Raw genomic sequence first — 15075 nt, 5'->3', positions numbered from 1 at the left:
ATATAAATAAATAAATTTACTCCGCAAGTAGTGCCTTTCTGCTACGAACATACCCCCCCCCCCCCCCCCCCCCCCCTCCGGCGCCAGCAACCAATGGGGCCCCCCCTGCAAAAAACTCTGCGGACGTCCTTGGCCTCCTTGCTGTCCTGCAAAGGAGAGGGATTGTGGGCTCACCTACAAGCGGTTGCAAAGGCTCTGTTAGTTGTTTTATTAGTGTGCAGTTCCCCTAGTGACATGAGAGGTGACTTGTTTAGACATTTATGTGTAAGTTTGCCACTTATGCAATTGTGTACAAAGCGCCTGAAAGGGTTAACTCAGGCATGCCTGGAATTGTTTTGATCGTGGTGCTCGTGTCCTGAGCTAGTCCACACCTCAGTGTCTGCCTTGTGTGTCTCCCTTCCAGTCGGTGGGTCTGGCGGCCAAGAGCGAGATGGCTCGCAACCCGGGCGGCACCATCTGCCACCTCAAGGGCCTGCTCACGGCCACCTCTCCTGACGAGGTGGAGCAGCTGGCCAGCGACAGCCCCTGCAAGGTCAGCTTCCCCCGCATCCAGGGTGTTTCGTGGGGTTCACAGCTTGCCTTGCCTTTGGAGCACCTTCGGTGCAGTTTTTGGTAGCTCCAGTCAGAAATGGCTTATGGGACAGTTGAAAGTCAATGCGAAAATTGTCATAGCTGTACGGTTTGCACCAGATAAATTTTTGTGTTACATAAATGGTTTTTGACAGTTTTTGACCGCGATTGGATAATTCAGCCTTTGGGTAACTGGGATTTGCGGTAATTGGACTGTTGGATAATTGGGATGTCAAAATTAATGGGTATTTATTCTGCAACTGTATTTCGGGAGAAGGCAAGCGTAGCAGGGGGCGGCAGAAAGTTAGGCTGGCAGATGAGATTAAGAAGTTTGTGGGAATACGGTGGCCGCAACTGGCGAAGGACAGGGTTGGTTGGAGAAGCATATGGCAGAGGCCTCTGCCCTGCAGTGGGTGTAGTCAGGCCGATGATGATGATGATGGATGATCCTGCATGCATCCCACTGTTAGCCCTGTGGCTGATTGATTTCTGAATTATTGCAGTCGTAAAATTGATCAGCACACAAACGTACAGTCGCTGACCGTTTATTCGGACCTCACGGGGACCGTGGAAATGCCCGAATAAACAGGTGTCCGAAAAAACAAATTCAGAAAAAAAAGAAAGAAATTGTTTATTTACATGCACTTATCCGGTCTCGGCAGTAGGCTTGAAGAAATCGTGAATGCGCCGTTGTACCCTGTTCTGTTTGCGTGCGATGAGATCAGCCTGAATCTCGGAGAGGGTCGTGCGGTCACTATAGGCGGCTGAAAGCACAGTCACCGCTTGTACAAGCTCCGCGTGCGACGGCAGCGGCGCACTTGGTGCGTCATCTTCAGACTCCGAGTCATCATCATTCGGCGGGGCAGCAGAAACCTGACGAATGATCTCGTCGTCGTCGAGTTCTGCGCAAGTCAGCACAGCACTGTCAGCATCTGAGAAGGTGTCAAATGAAACAGTGTCCGGAATCGCAATGCCACCACTGCGCAGGTCCCGAAGGACATCTTCGGCGTCAGTAGGGAGCACATCGGACGGCGACAGATCCTGGTGCGCCACGGCATCCGCTTCATCAGGTCTGACAAATCCAGCGTGCCGAAAGCAGTTCTGCAGAGTGACAGGGGTCGACGCAGAGAATCATGCGGCTCAAGAGGCGTGTCCTGTACAGGATCTTCAAATTTTTATGACACCCTGGTCCATGGGCTGGAGTACCGTAAAAACCCGCGTATAATACGAGGTTTTTTTCCCATAATTAGCGTCCTAAATTTCTGTCTCATACTATTTGCGGATCCGAACAAAAATTTTCGAAGTTGCTCGAAGTTTTGGTTTCGTTTTTGCGGCGTGGCTACGGCTTGGCTTTGCTATTGGCGCGTGGCTACGGCTTTGCTTCGTTACTCTCAACAAACGACGTCACGACGTCGTTTCTTTGTTGATCCGTTGGGTGTGCAGGGGGGTCGCGGTGTGCCGTGCGCCTGTTGACAACGCACGTGCTCCTACATTCTCGGTGCGCGGGCGAGAGCCGGTTGTGGTCGGATACGTCAGATCGGCGACGCTACGCCAGGCGCAGTTCGGGAGCTCTACAGTCCAGCCACTCCGACGCGAGGCAGCGCATGCGCAGAACGTTCTTCGTTCGAAAACCGGCTGGGAGAGGAGGCGAGTGGCGAAGGGGGTAGAGGGGAGGAGTGGCGTGGGAGGCGCGCGCGGTGTATTCTGGGTGGGCGGCTTCGGCGCGCTCTCAGCGCGGCCCGGCGCGAAATGCAGCTGGTTGCATTCCGCGCCGGGCGCTTTCAGACCGTGCCGGAAACCGCCGAATACGCTGGCGATCGGGCGCCGGTGGAGTATAGAGGGTCGCGTTTCGCCGACGTGACGTCACCGTGCCGCGCGCGCGCGCTACATCGGAGTATAACCACGCCTTAAATGTCTTCTATGAGCTTGTGTTACTCGTATTATACGCGGGTGAAACTTTTTTTTCCCATTTCGCGTCTCTAAAACTTAGCCTCGTATTATATTCGGGTTCGTATTATATGCGGGTTTTTACGGTATACTCGTGGTATTGGGCGGCAGGAATTCCAAGTTGATGGACTCGAGACCGTGGATGTGCCCATGTGCACCGCAATTGTCTACGAAGACAATTACTTTCCGGTTTTGCGACTTAAACTTCCGGTCGAGTTTGCGGATGTACTCACTGAAAAGCTGCTGTGTGATCCATGCTTTTGCGTTGGCTTCATACCACGCGGGCAGCGACTTCACGCCCTTGAAACACCTCGGGTTTCTCGATTTTCCTATCCACTTCACTTCACTTTATTACCTTAAAGGCCCCCAGGATTGGGGGTATTACATAAGGGGTGGGTTACATTTAAAAATCAGATTAAATAAACAAAGAAAAAACGTAAGATACAAATATTATTCGCTGTTAAAGGTAGCAGTTAAAAAGTTCGCAAATGTTGATGGGCAGGTGATTGCGGCGATGTCGTGTGGAAGGCTGTTCCAGTCCTTGGCTGAGCGTGGAAAGAATGACGGGCCTATCAGCAGAAGCGGAAGCTTCTCCGTCCCCGACATGTTGCTGCCTATCATTACGGTGATGCGCTCTTTACTATGCTTCCCGCCGTGACAAGGATCGCCCGACACACAAAGGGTCTTTTCGGGCAGCATTTTATAGAATAGAGCTGTCTCGTCGCAGTTAAAAACATCGTCTGGCGAAAACTGGCGCAACAGCGACTCCAGAGTGTCCGAGCGATAATTTGCTACAAGGGTCCGGTCGACGGCACCACTCTCGCCACACATCCTCTTGAAAGCGAGGTCGTACCGTTTTTTGAAATTGTGGAGCCACCCATCACTGAACATGAAGCCCTCGATGTTCATCCGGAGAGCGAGCGTTTCTGCCTTCTGCTTCAGGAGGTCTCCCGAGACAGGAATCCGCTTGGCGACCGTGGCACAGAACCACATATGGAGAGCTTCTTCGATCTTCGGGTGGCTGCTGTCTCTAAAATTTTTCCTTTCCAAGCTGGAGGAAGACTTCGTCGCTTCGCCGAGAATCTTTGCCTTGTTGCGGATGTAATCTGAGACCGTCTGCCTCGAAACACTGAATTCTCGGGCAACGTCACTTTGAGACCAACCACTCTGGACTTGTTGCACAATGGCGATCTTTTTCGCCATTGACATTGTGGTATATTTACCACGCTTGCCGGCTTTCCCCGGTGCAGACTCCGCGGGCACTGTCGGTGCCATTAGAGATTTATGCCACGTTGAACCAAAAAAAACTCGACTCAAACCACCACCGCACAGTCACGCAGGCACAAACGGCACAAACTAAAAACGTGGCCGAACACCAGCGTCGCACGCGGATAAACAAACAAAGTGGCCGCTCGATTGCCTTGAGATGGCTTACTAAGCTGCGGCCGGAACTGGTGTGGCGCGCCACCATGCGGCGCGCTACCGAACCACGATGATGATGAGCGGGAATTTGCAGTAGCGCCATCTCGCGGGGCTGCAAGGAGGCTGAGTTCAAAACAAAAATGGCGTTGAGCGAAGTGAACCGCGCGTCGGTGAGCGTTGGTGCGGCAAGTGCTGCCAGTTGAGTTGGCTCAAGGAGTGTCCGAAAAATCAAACGAGAGGCTGCAAAATGTCCGAACTTTCGGCAGTTGTTATGCATTACGGTCTATCGGGAGAGTGGCGGAGCCACGAAGCAGTCTGAATAATCGAGCATGTCCGAATTTTTGGAGTCCGAAAAGTCAGTCGGCAACTGTATTACAAGCACAGCCGGCAATCTTTCAAATTTAAGTGACTACCTATTTATGCACGGAGTTGATAGCTTCATTTGAAGCTGCACGTTTTGCAACATATAAAAAACATACCAAAGGTGTCATAGTCGTTACTATATCGTTGTTGGCATAGAAAAAAGCCACAAACATTTATCTGCGGTGCAGTTGAAAGAAAACTCACTTCCCACGCAAAACATCACAGGAACAGAAAGCTGGGCAAGTTTGCATGCTTCTAAATTAATACTTCAATCACCAACCCCAAGCTGTACTCATCATGAGAGATTTTATCAATATCGGCCATTACAAATCGCGCTCGTCCGGCATGATTTTGCGTTGCTCCCACTGCCAAAGACTAGTTACCGTCAGCAGTTGTGTTGGTTGTTGCAATTTTCAACACTAGAGGGCACTAGTTGGCCATGAAACATATTTTACGCCTTTAGCTCGTATTTTAAGCCAGACAACGGTCATTTTTTTCAAAAGTCTGCAAAAAATTTGGCGATTTGGGTATGTTTTACGGGTATTAATGTGCTGGTTGAAGAGTTTATTTATTTATTTATTACAATACCTTCAGGGCCCCAGTGGGGCGTTACAGGGGAGTGGATAAAAAAGTAAAAACAATGCAGCAAAATGAAAACAAAAAGTAAATGGAAAATGTAATGTAATACAGCAAGGAATGAAAAAACGTAAGCTTGAACAAAATACAAATCAGATTACGTAAGAAAACAGCCCAGTCAAACACATAGTTTTCCGCGGCATTTTTAAATAAACAGGTGTCAGAAATGTCGGCAACCAAGGTGGGCAGGTGGTTCCAATCGCTCGCCGTCTTGGGTATAAACGAGTTAAAATATGCATTGCTTCGGCAGTATGGAATGCGTACCTTGTGGCGATGATCCGTGCGAGGTGATATGAACGATGGTTCAGATAGAAGATCCCGTTTTAGCTGATGATTGTGGTAGTAAATCTTGTGAAAAGTTAGCATTCGCGTGAGTTTTCTACGAAGGGAAAGGCTAGGAAGGTTCAAAGTATTTTTCATTGTAGTTACACTAGCAGTGCGGGAAAAGTTAGACAAAATAAATCGGGCGCTACGATTCTGTACTGACGCTAACTGATTAGTAAGAGTTTCAAGTCCCGGGTCCCACACAGAGCACACATATTCTAATTTCGATCTAACTAAGGTTTTATAGAGTAGCAGTTTTAAAGAAGAAGAAGTTTGTAGCGTGCCATCGTGGTCCGGCAGCCGAAGACGACGACTGTCCCAGTACGCCTGCCAAGCACGCGCAGACTGGATTTTCAAGGCTGCTTAACTGCAAGGCCGGCGCAGCGCTGTTCCGTCCCAGCCTGGCTGAGTGCGTCCAGCCGAATATATTTGTGGAGACCTGACGATGACTGGTGCCCACGATTCGTCTCCACAAATTAACAGAACAAAGGAAATAAAGGCCGAAAAAACGAAGAGGCAACAGTGTCTACATGGAGCTCCACTCTTTCCTTGTTTGCATTTCCACACTGAGCGCAGTGTTGTCACCTCACTTGTGTAGTCAAAGATGAAAAAGGCTACCCTGAGATTTCCTCGCACATCGGAAATGAAATCGGGATCAGACCCCTGATGTGATGCTTCAAAGCGAGGCCCGTTCGATGTCGAGCATCTGTGGTCTCACGCTCGCCTTTGGTGGATGGCGCCTTGCAGGTCGTAGCCGAGGGAGACCAGGTCCACTACGAAGTGTCTTCCATGGATGACGAGCGTTCCACACGCCATTCACGCAGCGACGTCCTGCTTTACCTCTTCCGCAAGATGTTCGGTGAGCTCCCTCTTTTTTTGTTCTGCTGCTCTGGCTGAAAGTGCTAGCCACAGTGGCGAAGCTTTTTAATGGAAAAAAGAATTGTCAGAAGAAAAATTGAATGGCAGAAGTTTCAGTGGTGTTTGCAAGGTATGAATGGAGCCTAGTAAGCTGTATATCGGGAAAAAGCACGAAGTTTTGTCATATTAAGCTAAAAAAAAAATTTCCAACCCACTGGGCAAAGAAAAGGCATTTAGAGCTTTGTCACAGGGTATTTTTTTTTTTTATATATTAAGCTTGTTTCAATTTTACTCTTCTTTATCATGTTTCTTCATGAACTGTGGGCTTTATTTGCCTTGACTTTGCTTGAGTGTCCTCATCTCCTCTGTAATGCAAAAGCCCTGAGGGTGAAATGAGATTGTGCTCCATTTGGATGGAATTCTCACTTTGCGTTGCCACCTCGTATTGCTGCAGAAACAGTTACAAGGCTGCTTGATGTTTGCATAGAGGATCTCATTGGCATTTGTCAAAAAGTTGTTTTATGACATCATGGAGTCGCCGAAGATAGTCCTTGGTTTGCAAGAAACTTGAATTCTTGGGCCAGATAGCCACTGCATTATGCCTGGGTGTCGCAGGGGATTTGGTGTCTGAAAGGAACAATATTTCGTATCCCAAAAAAAACAAACAAACACACCTAATGCGTGCGCTTGGTGGCAGAGCTTAGCAAACAATCAGAGGTGGGAAATACTGAAGAAACGAAAATATAGCTACATACTTGTTTAGCAGTTACGTGAAATGTTCAATTAACTACACCAAAAGAATGCTAGCTAAGTGGCAAGGTGCTGAGACATGCTAGCAGCATTTCTAGGCCAGCTGTGTAGATCTGCTGTACGTTATTTGGTTGTTTCGGTTGAGCAGAATAGGCTGTATTTCTTTTTATTGTCTTTTACCTGTTTGTTTCTTCAAGTTAGTTTGACTGGCAGAGAATAAAAGCTCGTTAATTTGACCCTAGTTAATAAAAAAAATCTGGATGATTTAAATTGCTGCCACAGTCCCAACCATTGCCTATGTAAGTCTGTGGCATTGTACGCTTGCTAATTTAGATGCCATGGGCCTCGCACGGGTTAATTCGAGTGTGTTCTTGAAGCAAGGCAGTGTCCGAGTAGTATGACCAGTGTAGCACGTGATCAGGCCAATAACCCTTCTCAAACCTGAATTTCATGCTGTACAGTTGCTCGCACACCTGTGACGTGTGTGCAACGACAGGAGTGACAATGAATCTACAGTCCCATCTCCAAGAGCAGTAGCTTCGGTTTCACTTTCCTGAGCTTCGCACCAGCCCACATCAGCACAGATGTATGCCATTGGCACTTTGGCGTTGGCATTTTGGCGCTCATTTCCGTCCATGCAGTTTTCCCATTCTTCCAGTGTGCCAAAAACGCACTCATCGCATGTTGTTCGCTGTTTGTGTGGTGAAGCTCCTCACAGGCATTGGTGGAAATGTAAAAAAAAAAAAAAAAAAGTCATTGTTACCTTGTTCTCATCTCAAAAGCAAACAAGCAGGGCCCAGCCTTTCACCAAATAAATGTACCGCGATGCAAGTGGTTCTTGTCACTTTCTAGGGGCCATTCAATAATTTAAACTTTCGAATTATTGGAACATTTTTTTTCTAGCTCTTTGAAGTTCAAATTAATGAGCTCTTAGTGTATTTCACTTTACTCTGCTCTCATGTCCAGTAGCTTAAATGAGGCCGGGCAAGTTGGACCACCGCACATATTATAAGAGTGCCCATTTAGAAGTGATGAAGATTGTTGGATCTGATTTGGCGTGTGGCACAAATGCATCCAGCCAAACATTGCTGCTGCCCCTGCTCCAAATAATAGCACTCTGTGAAAGCCTACCCTCCTTCATAAACTCTTCATTATAAGCAAAGCATTTCATAGGGCTCGCACTTATGATAACCCAACATTGTCTGCATTGAAGCAGGCATTTGGAACACATTGTTTTCCATAAACATTGCCCGTGCTAGAGTGCTAAGCAGCGCCTGTCGTCAGAATGTAATTTGGTGCTTGTCAGGGCCCCCTTTTTCCATGCATGATGGCGTATCGGAGTGTTTCTATTATTTCGTTCCATGTTCATGCTTTTGTAATGTTAATGAAGCGACGTGCGGAGAGGAGTTTGACATATGTCGCCTAGCTTTCTCCGATTCCTGTGCCTGTTCAGTGTGGCTGCGGCCTTCAAGCAGCAGTGCATGTGACGTTGAGTCTGAGGGCTGTTTGGGCTTGCTTGTGAGGATCTGGGGTTTGTGTACCTGTCTGAGGTCTCTTTTTTACACTTCTACAGCCCCACCTAATCACCCAGAAATCGCTACGAACGCTGTCACTCGAGTCGCTCATTGCTGGTCAGCATAAGCTTTTGAGTGTGAAAGTTAACACGGTGCCAGTCTAAAGTGTCGGGGGTTATAAAAACAGTGGCAGCAGCAGCAAATGTGTGAGTTGCTGTACACTCGCCGTCGAAAGTAAATGGAAGGCGACTTTGTCAAAAGAATTTAATTTCTTTAAATCTAAAGCACAGTGGTCCATGTTTGTTGGTGCACAGTGCAATTTGCACAGTCACAACTGGGCTGCACATATGTATTCAAGGATGCATGAATTGGGGGGCCAATGATTAAATTTTTGTTGTGAATATTGCCTTCCATTTACTTCTGACGGCATCTGTGCATCTCCTCTCTTTGCATTTGTTTCTCAGCTTCAGAAAAACGTGAGTCAGTCATTAAGTGCCCTGTAATGAACAGAAGTTCTTGGGAGGTTTCACCATGGGGGTTTCCCCTAAGTACATTGAACTGTCCTGGTTTCGATGCCCAGACCAGGATGAAATTTTTTATTATTTTTTTTCAGCAATGAAATTTGTGTGAAAGCTGTCTTTGCACGTCAGTGGATGCTAATAAGTAACTATTGCTGTATTACAATGGACAGAAGAGTGTGTGAGTGGGTCCTGATGTTCTCCTCGCTGCCCTTGTCAGAGGTTGCCGAGAGCCAGGGGAGTGACGAGTACCCAGCCGTGGTGACTGTGCCCCCAGAGTTTGGCGAGGACCAGAGGCAACTTGTGGCGTGAGTACTGCTTTGTGCATCCCAGAAACTCCCCAAATCTCCTGGGGTCACCAATGACTTGAGTAGTGCAGGCAAATCAGCAGCAAGGGGGCCGTGTTTCTGACTGGGTTTTTTTCTTCTTTTTTTTTGTGCTGCTTACCATAGTGTGAGTGAGGAAAACTTACAGAGAGTATTTACTGTATGAATGCATGTAAGGGCTGTACTTTTTTTTTTACAAATTCGAGGGCCAGTTTTCAGGATTACGGCCCATACACGCAATATGCAAAAAAAAAAATCACATGCTCTTCCCAGCTGGTATGCTTTATTTCCGCAATCTTGTGATAAACATTATAGCAGGCTTCTACTGTAGGGAGAAAGTCTTTTTTCTCTAAGTGGAACATGAATGCGATAGATACGGGCTATAAAATGAGGGGTGTGCAAATATTGGAGATTTCAAATACGAAATGAACATGTTTGATACTCGGTTCATATTTGTATTCGAGAAATTTATATTCATGAATTTCCGAATATTCGCCAGTGATCATATACCATGCTGACGTTCATAAACCATTTCATTGGACAGAATGTGCGCTTAGAGGCCGCAGCTTTTGTAAGGGTATAGTTGGATGCACTCGCTGTTTGCCAGGCTCTCGACGAACATGTGCAGGTATTTATTCATTTCATAAACTTGCCGACGCGATGCTTTCTTTTGCCACCTTCGTGTTGATATTTTCTTTCAACGTGTGACCAGCTTGTTGCCAACATTTCCTCCGAGCGCCTGAAGGTGTTCAGTGCACTGAATGCCTCGGCCTGTGTGCACAAATCAGGAGAGGTGCAAGACAGTTCAGCATTGTGTACACCATTCTTTACAAGCAGCATGATCGAACAGGCTCCCACATGGTGCTCATCGCTTGTGCAGGGAAGCAGCCTCCAAGGCAGGCTTCCAGATCTTGCGGCTCATCAATGAACCGACCGCTGCTGCCCTGGCCTACCACATGGGGGCGTCCCCGTCACCGGACGTCTGGTGAGAGTCTCCCGCAGTTGCCACCAGGAGGCAGGAGATGGGGGCATGCTGCATGCACTGTGTCGATACTGGAAAAGGCAGCTCAGGAAAGAATTTTTCTATGATAACTCAAGAGGCAGTTCCCTACTTTTTGAAGCTAGGTCAGGGTGTCTTAGAACGCGCAGCTACAAAAAGAAATTTAACGAAGGAGATGACACATGTGCAGTGTGTGGTAGATCTGTGGAAACAATTGAACACCTCATAATCAAATGTGATGGTATCCATCCGGATGTCGGTGCAGGTACAGTCACTCTTTCTGAGGCCCTAGGGTTTAAAGATGACAATAGTCATGTAAATAAATCTGCAGTGGAAGTTAGCAAAAATCGATTGGAGGATTGGTGGCTGAAAAGCAGAGATGTGGCATAAGGTTAGAATTGTAGGAAACCGTAGGTAAAGATGATGGCGAATCTTAATGAGAATTGCCAACACAGTAAACAAATAAAATAGTAAAGAAAGAAAAGCTGAGCATGGTGGCAGTTGCCACCACCCCGTTTCAAAGGGGGCGCTCCATCCATCCATCCATCCATTCATCGTGCAGTTAAACCTCAACATAATGAACTGGAGTGTTACAAAATTCTTGATGTAATGAAGTATTTTCGTTTTCATAACTTCCTGTTCATGGAACACCGTGTACTTTTAAAAACATCATTGTAACAAAGTTTATTTGGCTACACTTTTAATCTAACAAAAATTTTTCGCTGGCTAGAAACAGACCACACTTTTAATCTATCAAAAATTCTTCACTCGCTAGAAACAGCCCAGAAAAAAAGTTGCACCGTAATCGAGCATCCATGTTCGAGCTTGCTCACATTCCAGCGGACAGTGAGCCTTGTCACATGGATTCAGATTTGTGTGGGACGAGGCAGGAGTCTTAGTGCAGTGTCTGTGCACTGTTTTCTCAGTTTCATCAGTTGGTTTTCTCTCTCTCCACAGCCGGTACCTGCTGTACCGCCTGGGTGGTCGCACAGCGAGCGCCAGCGTGGTGGCGGTATGCAATGGGGCGTACCGCCTGGTGGCCCACTCCACTGCCCAGCCTGCCCTGGGTGGCCGGGACTTCACGGCTGCCGTGGTCGACCACTGCGCCCAGGAATTCAAACGGTAAGAGAGAGGGGTGAAATGCTGGGGCCTCTTCCGTCCTTGAGGCGCTCACTGTGGAGCTTGTTTTTTTTGGTTCATGACCACAGTGGTGGCCTAGTTGTTTGAGCACCGGCTTTGAATGTGCGAGGTGCGGGGTTCGGTCCCCAATGCTGCCGGGTACCCACAAGTGATACAATGGGTACAATCTCTCCCATGCCTGTTGCTTGGCTTATTCAGGGTGAAATGCTTGAGAAATGGGTCTTCGACTTCACCTTGTGCAATGAAAACTACCTCGTGCTATGGTGCTCATTGGCTCTGGGAGAATGTTCCCACAACGAGGCTTTGCCTTTTGCTCCGCCAATGAAGAGCGGAGTCTCGCGCGTGAATGTCAGCGCACTTTCCCGCTCCCGAGCCAAAGAGGGCCGTTTCACCCACTCATGCGTGCAGCAAACACGCGATCCATGGCGCTCGTGTTGCTCCAACACCAGCGCCCTCCCTAGTTAGTTAAAGTAACTAACATGGCTAAGGAGGGTGCATTGCGGGGAAGCGTACCACTGGAGATGAGTTGAGGGTGCATTGCAGGTAAGCGAACCACAGGGCACGAGTAAAGCGCTTCCCCACACGTGGTAGCGGTGAAGCTCCACTGCTACTACGTCGCACCTGTCACGAGTGGCAGCGTTGCATGTGAGGTGGTTTCACCGTTCAGACAACGAATGTCGTGTGATGGGTGAACAGTTTGGACTCACTGGAAGAACGGAAGAATCACGGGAGTGGAAACGCTTAGCGACGTTGAAGCAGCAAGAAAAAAAAAATTGGGGATAAAAGTGACCAGCAACGTGCCAGTCAGCACCCGAAATGGCACATAGGAGGGTTCAGTTGGCTGGCTGGCGCACGCTGGTGCGAACCCATTAAAGCACAGAAAGCTAAAGAAAACTCCTAAACTACGCGGTGTGCCTGTTCTTGGGGACAGGGCCATTCGTTCGTCGTCACGCCTGCTGTTACATGCACATTTGAGGTGTGCAAGCAACACTGCAGCATGGAATTCATGTTTGAGTAGGAATTGCTTGCTACGCCGGTCATAACTGTACACTGCCACCCTTCAGTGGCCTGTTCAAATTAACCAGTGCAAGACCCGTAGCATCTGAATTAGCAAGTGTTCCATGCCGTAGACTTCCATGACTGTTGTCCGCGACCGTACTTGAAGTTCAAATTATCCAGATTTTCTTTTTACGGGGTTCGTATTAATGAGCTTTTGTTGTATTTGTTGTCTCGTATAATACTATCTTCTCAGTCTAGCTTGATTTAGTATTCCCAGTCAATGTACCTTTAAAGGGCCCCTGCCCACCCCAGGGCAGCAGACACTCTCTACCTCTCTTTGAGCGAGCCTCCTCTCCTTCCATTCCCTCCTCGAAATTCTTCTCTCCCGCTCCTCGTCGAGTAGGCTCGGCAAGGCAAAATCACCCCTTCGTTCTCCGATGTAAGCCGGAGGCGTGGTGTCTGTGGAGTGCGTCACAGGGCGACGTCATGGCCCCGCCTTCAATAGAATTCTTTTCTTGGTTTTTGCTGCTGGGTCTGTTCGAGGGGAGGGGGGGGGCGCTGCGGGCGCGCACACTGAACAATCGAGAGGCGCGATCGGCTCGACCACCTAGACTTGTTAGCGAGCGCATCCTTTCATACATCTGTTTGTCATTCCCAGTTAGCTAGCCACCTTATCATTTTTTTTTAGGCCTGCCCACCGCTTCACGAGCGGAGGGGCAGAAGTCGGTTGTGTTCGAAACACACGGCGAAGTGCGGGCCCAGCAACCGCCTGTTTGCTTTTCTCCATGCGTGTTTGTGTTCTGTGTGTTTGTGTCTTTTCTCCGCTCCAAAGCATATGTCGTTCATTGGAGTCAAGGCGTACGCAAGATGCATGAAGGATAAGCGGTGTCTGTCCGGAGCGGTCAAGTGGGTGAGCGAGGGAAAGGCTCTGCTGCACTAGTAATTAAAACCTTGTTTTGGGGGGCTCATGAGTACGCAGAGCGTCTCATGAGGTGATCACGGAGGGGGGGGACCAACTCCCTCAGTTTTACTATTTTTACTTTCTATGGCAAGGGTTCAAGGCTGTCGCCGCACGCTCCCTCCGCAGTTTTTTTTTTTGTTCCTTCATGCGGGTTTGTAGGCATGAGCCAGAAGAGAAGGCGCTGCGGAAAGCGTTGTGCAGACGACACGACGCCAAGGCTACGCCCAATCTTCTCCCGTCAATCAGAACGATGCACCAATGGAGTGCCTTCAGCGAAAGTAACCCCCCATGACGTCAACGGGGTTCAGAGTAGTGGGCCGGGCCCGTTTTTGAAGGAAGGAAAGAACGAAAGGGCTTTGATTTGAATTTTCGCAGCTTTTCGGGGCGCGCGTGGCTCTAGTATTTTGCAGAGGTTATCTTCGATGCCTCATCTATGCAGTGGGCTTGTTTTTCAAAAATGTCCCGACCCCTGGACAGTTGCCCTTTAAAGTACCCTGGCATCCCTGACAGGCCACATATCATAATGATGCAGCACTGGTAACTGTGTGCATTGTTAATGGTTATTTACAACTGCTGCACGTTTCTTCCACTGACTTTAATGCTACCGCCATGACATTTTTATACAGTACTGTTACTTTGTCACTGTGCGCCTTCCTTCTACTGTCAGCCTCTCAAATGATATTTTATTTTTTCTCATTGAACTGGTGTGTTGTATTTACTCACTTGATTACCGTACATGCTTCTTTTATAGTTGATGTACAGCCTTTGGCAAAAGTAACCAGGCTGCGCTGTTTGCTTCTCAGTCATATATTAAAGTTGTTATGCCAGCCCTGAAGCTCTAAATCTGCGTATGGTAAGGAGAACCCCTGTTCTCACCTTCAAAGAACTTTTTGTTCTTAAGTGAAGCCGTAAAGGCTCTACTACAGTCGAACCCGAATATATCGAATTCGAAGGGGATCGGAAAATAGTTCGATATAGCGAAAATTCGATATACAGATATAGGCTAAAACTGCACTCCCGATCATAACAAATTGTGGCTTACCGTTTGGAACAGCCGCGAATCACATAGTATGGGCGCGCAATGTGAAAGCGCTTTATTTCGCGGAAAAAAAGATCACTAATTTTGGGCTGCTTTTTCCCCTGGGAAACGAAGTTCAAAACACTGGCCTCGATCTTCTCGAGACTGTCCAGGTGCGAGAGCACAGTGCCTTCCATTTCGCCGCAACAGCGCCGAATCAGGCTAACGCTGGCACCAGTTCAGTGGCTGCGCACGGACGCGTTTCTTCGACAACACAGTGGCCCTCGTCGTCGCTGGAGTCGGCGTCTTGAACGCCAGCTACCGCTTGAACTTCGCTGTCAGCGTTAAAGTCCTCAACAGTCACTTCGGACGGAACGGCGCCGAGAAAATTGGACAAGTCGCGAAACGCGTCGTCCAAGCACTCATCGTCATCTAAATCTTCCGGACATTAATCTCCGGCCACTTCAAGGCCTGCCTTGCCAAAACAGTTGGCTACTGGGGCCTGCTTCACGTCGCGCGTTGAAACACAGGCACACACACAAAAAAAAACACGCGAGGCTCAGATGGAGCGATAAGAGCGAAGCCTATGCGAGCGGCAGTCAACGCGGCTGCGAAGGAACGACAGAGGGAAAAGAAAGAGCAGGGAGAAAGATCGGCGCTCTGGGCTTCGTTTTTTTTTTTTTTTTTCTGAGCTCTCTCTTTTCCCCAGACCCACGATGTGCCCACGAG

General features: G+C 48.3%; 1 protein-coding gene across 1 annotated transcript in view; it reads left to right on the top strand.

Moving 5' to 3' along the window:
* Positions 1 to 15075, top strand: part of LOC149337338 (heat shock 70 kDa protein 14-like) — a 44779-nt gene that overhangs the window by 8728 nt on the left and 20976 nt on the right. The window contains exons 3-7 of the mRNA XM_089553418.1: positions 404 to 532; positions 6010 to 6121; positions 9123 to 9210; positions 10109 to 10213; positions 11186 to 11350. Coding sequence (XP_089409544.1) covers positions 404 to 532; positions 6010 to 6121; positions 9123 to 9210; positions 10109 to 10213; positions 11186 to 11350 — 599 coding nt within the window. The remainder of the gene's footprint in view (positions 1 to 403; positions 533 to 6009; positions 6122 to 9122; positions 9211 to 10108; positions 10214 to 11185; positions 11351 to 15075) is intronic.

This window comes from Amblyomma mixtum, chromosome 7 (assembly GCF_055824585.1).
Source record: "Amblyomma mixtum isolate Tamu chromosome 7, ASM5582458v1, whole genome shotgun sequence".
NCBI lineage: Eukaryota > Metazoa > Arthropoda > Arachnida > Ixodida > Ixodidae > Amblyomma > Amblyomma mixtum.
Note: the sequence above shows the minus strand (reverse complement) of the source record. Positions and strands in the feature narration are given on the sequence as shown.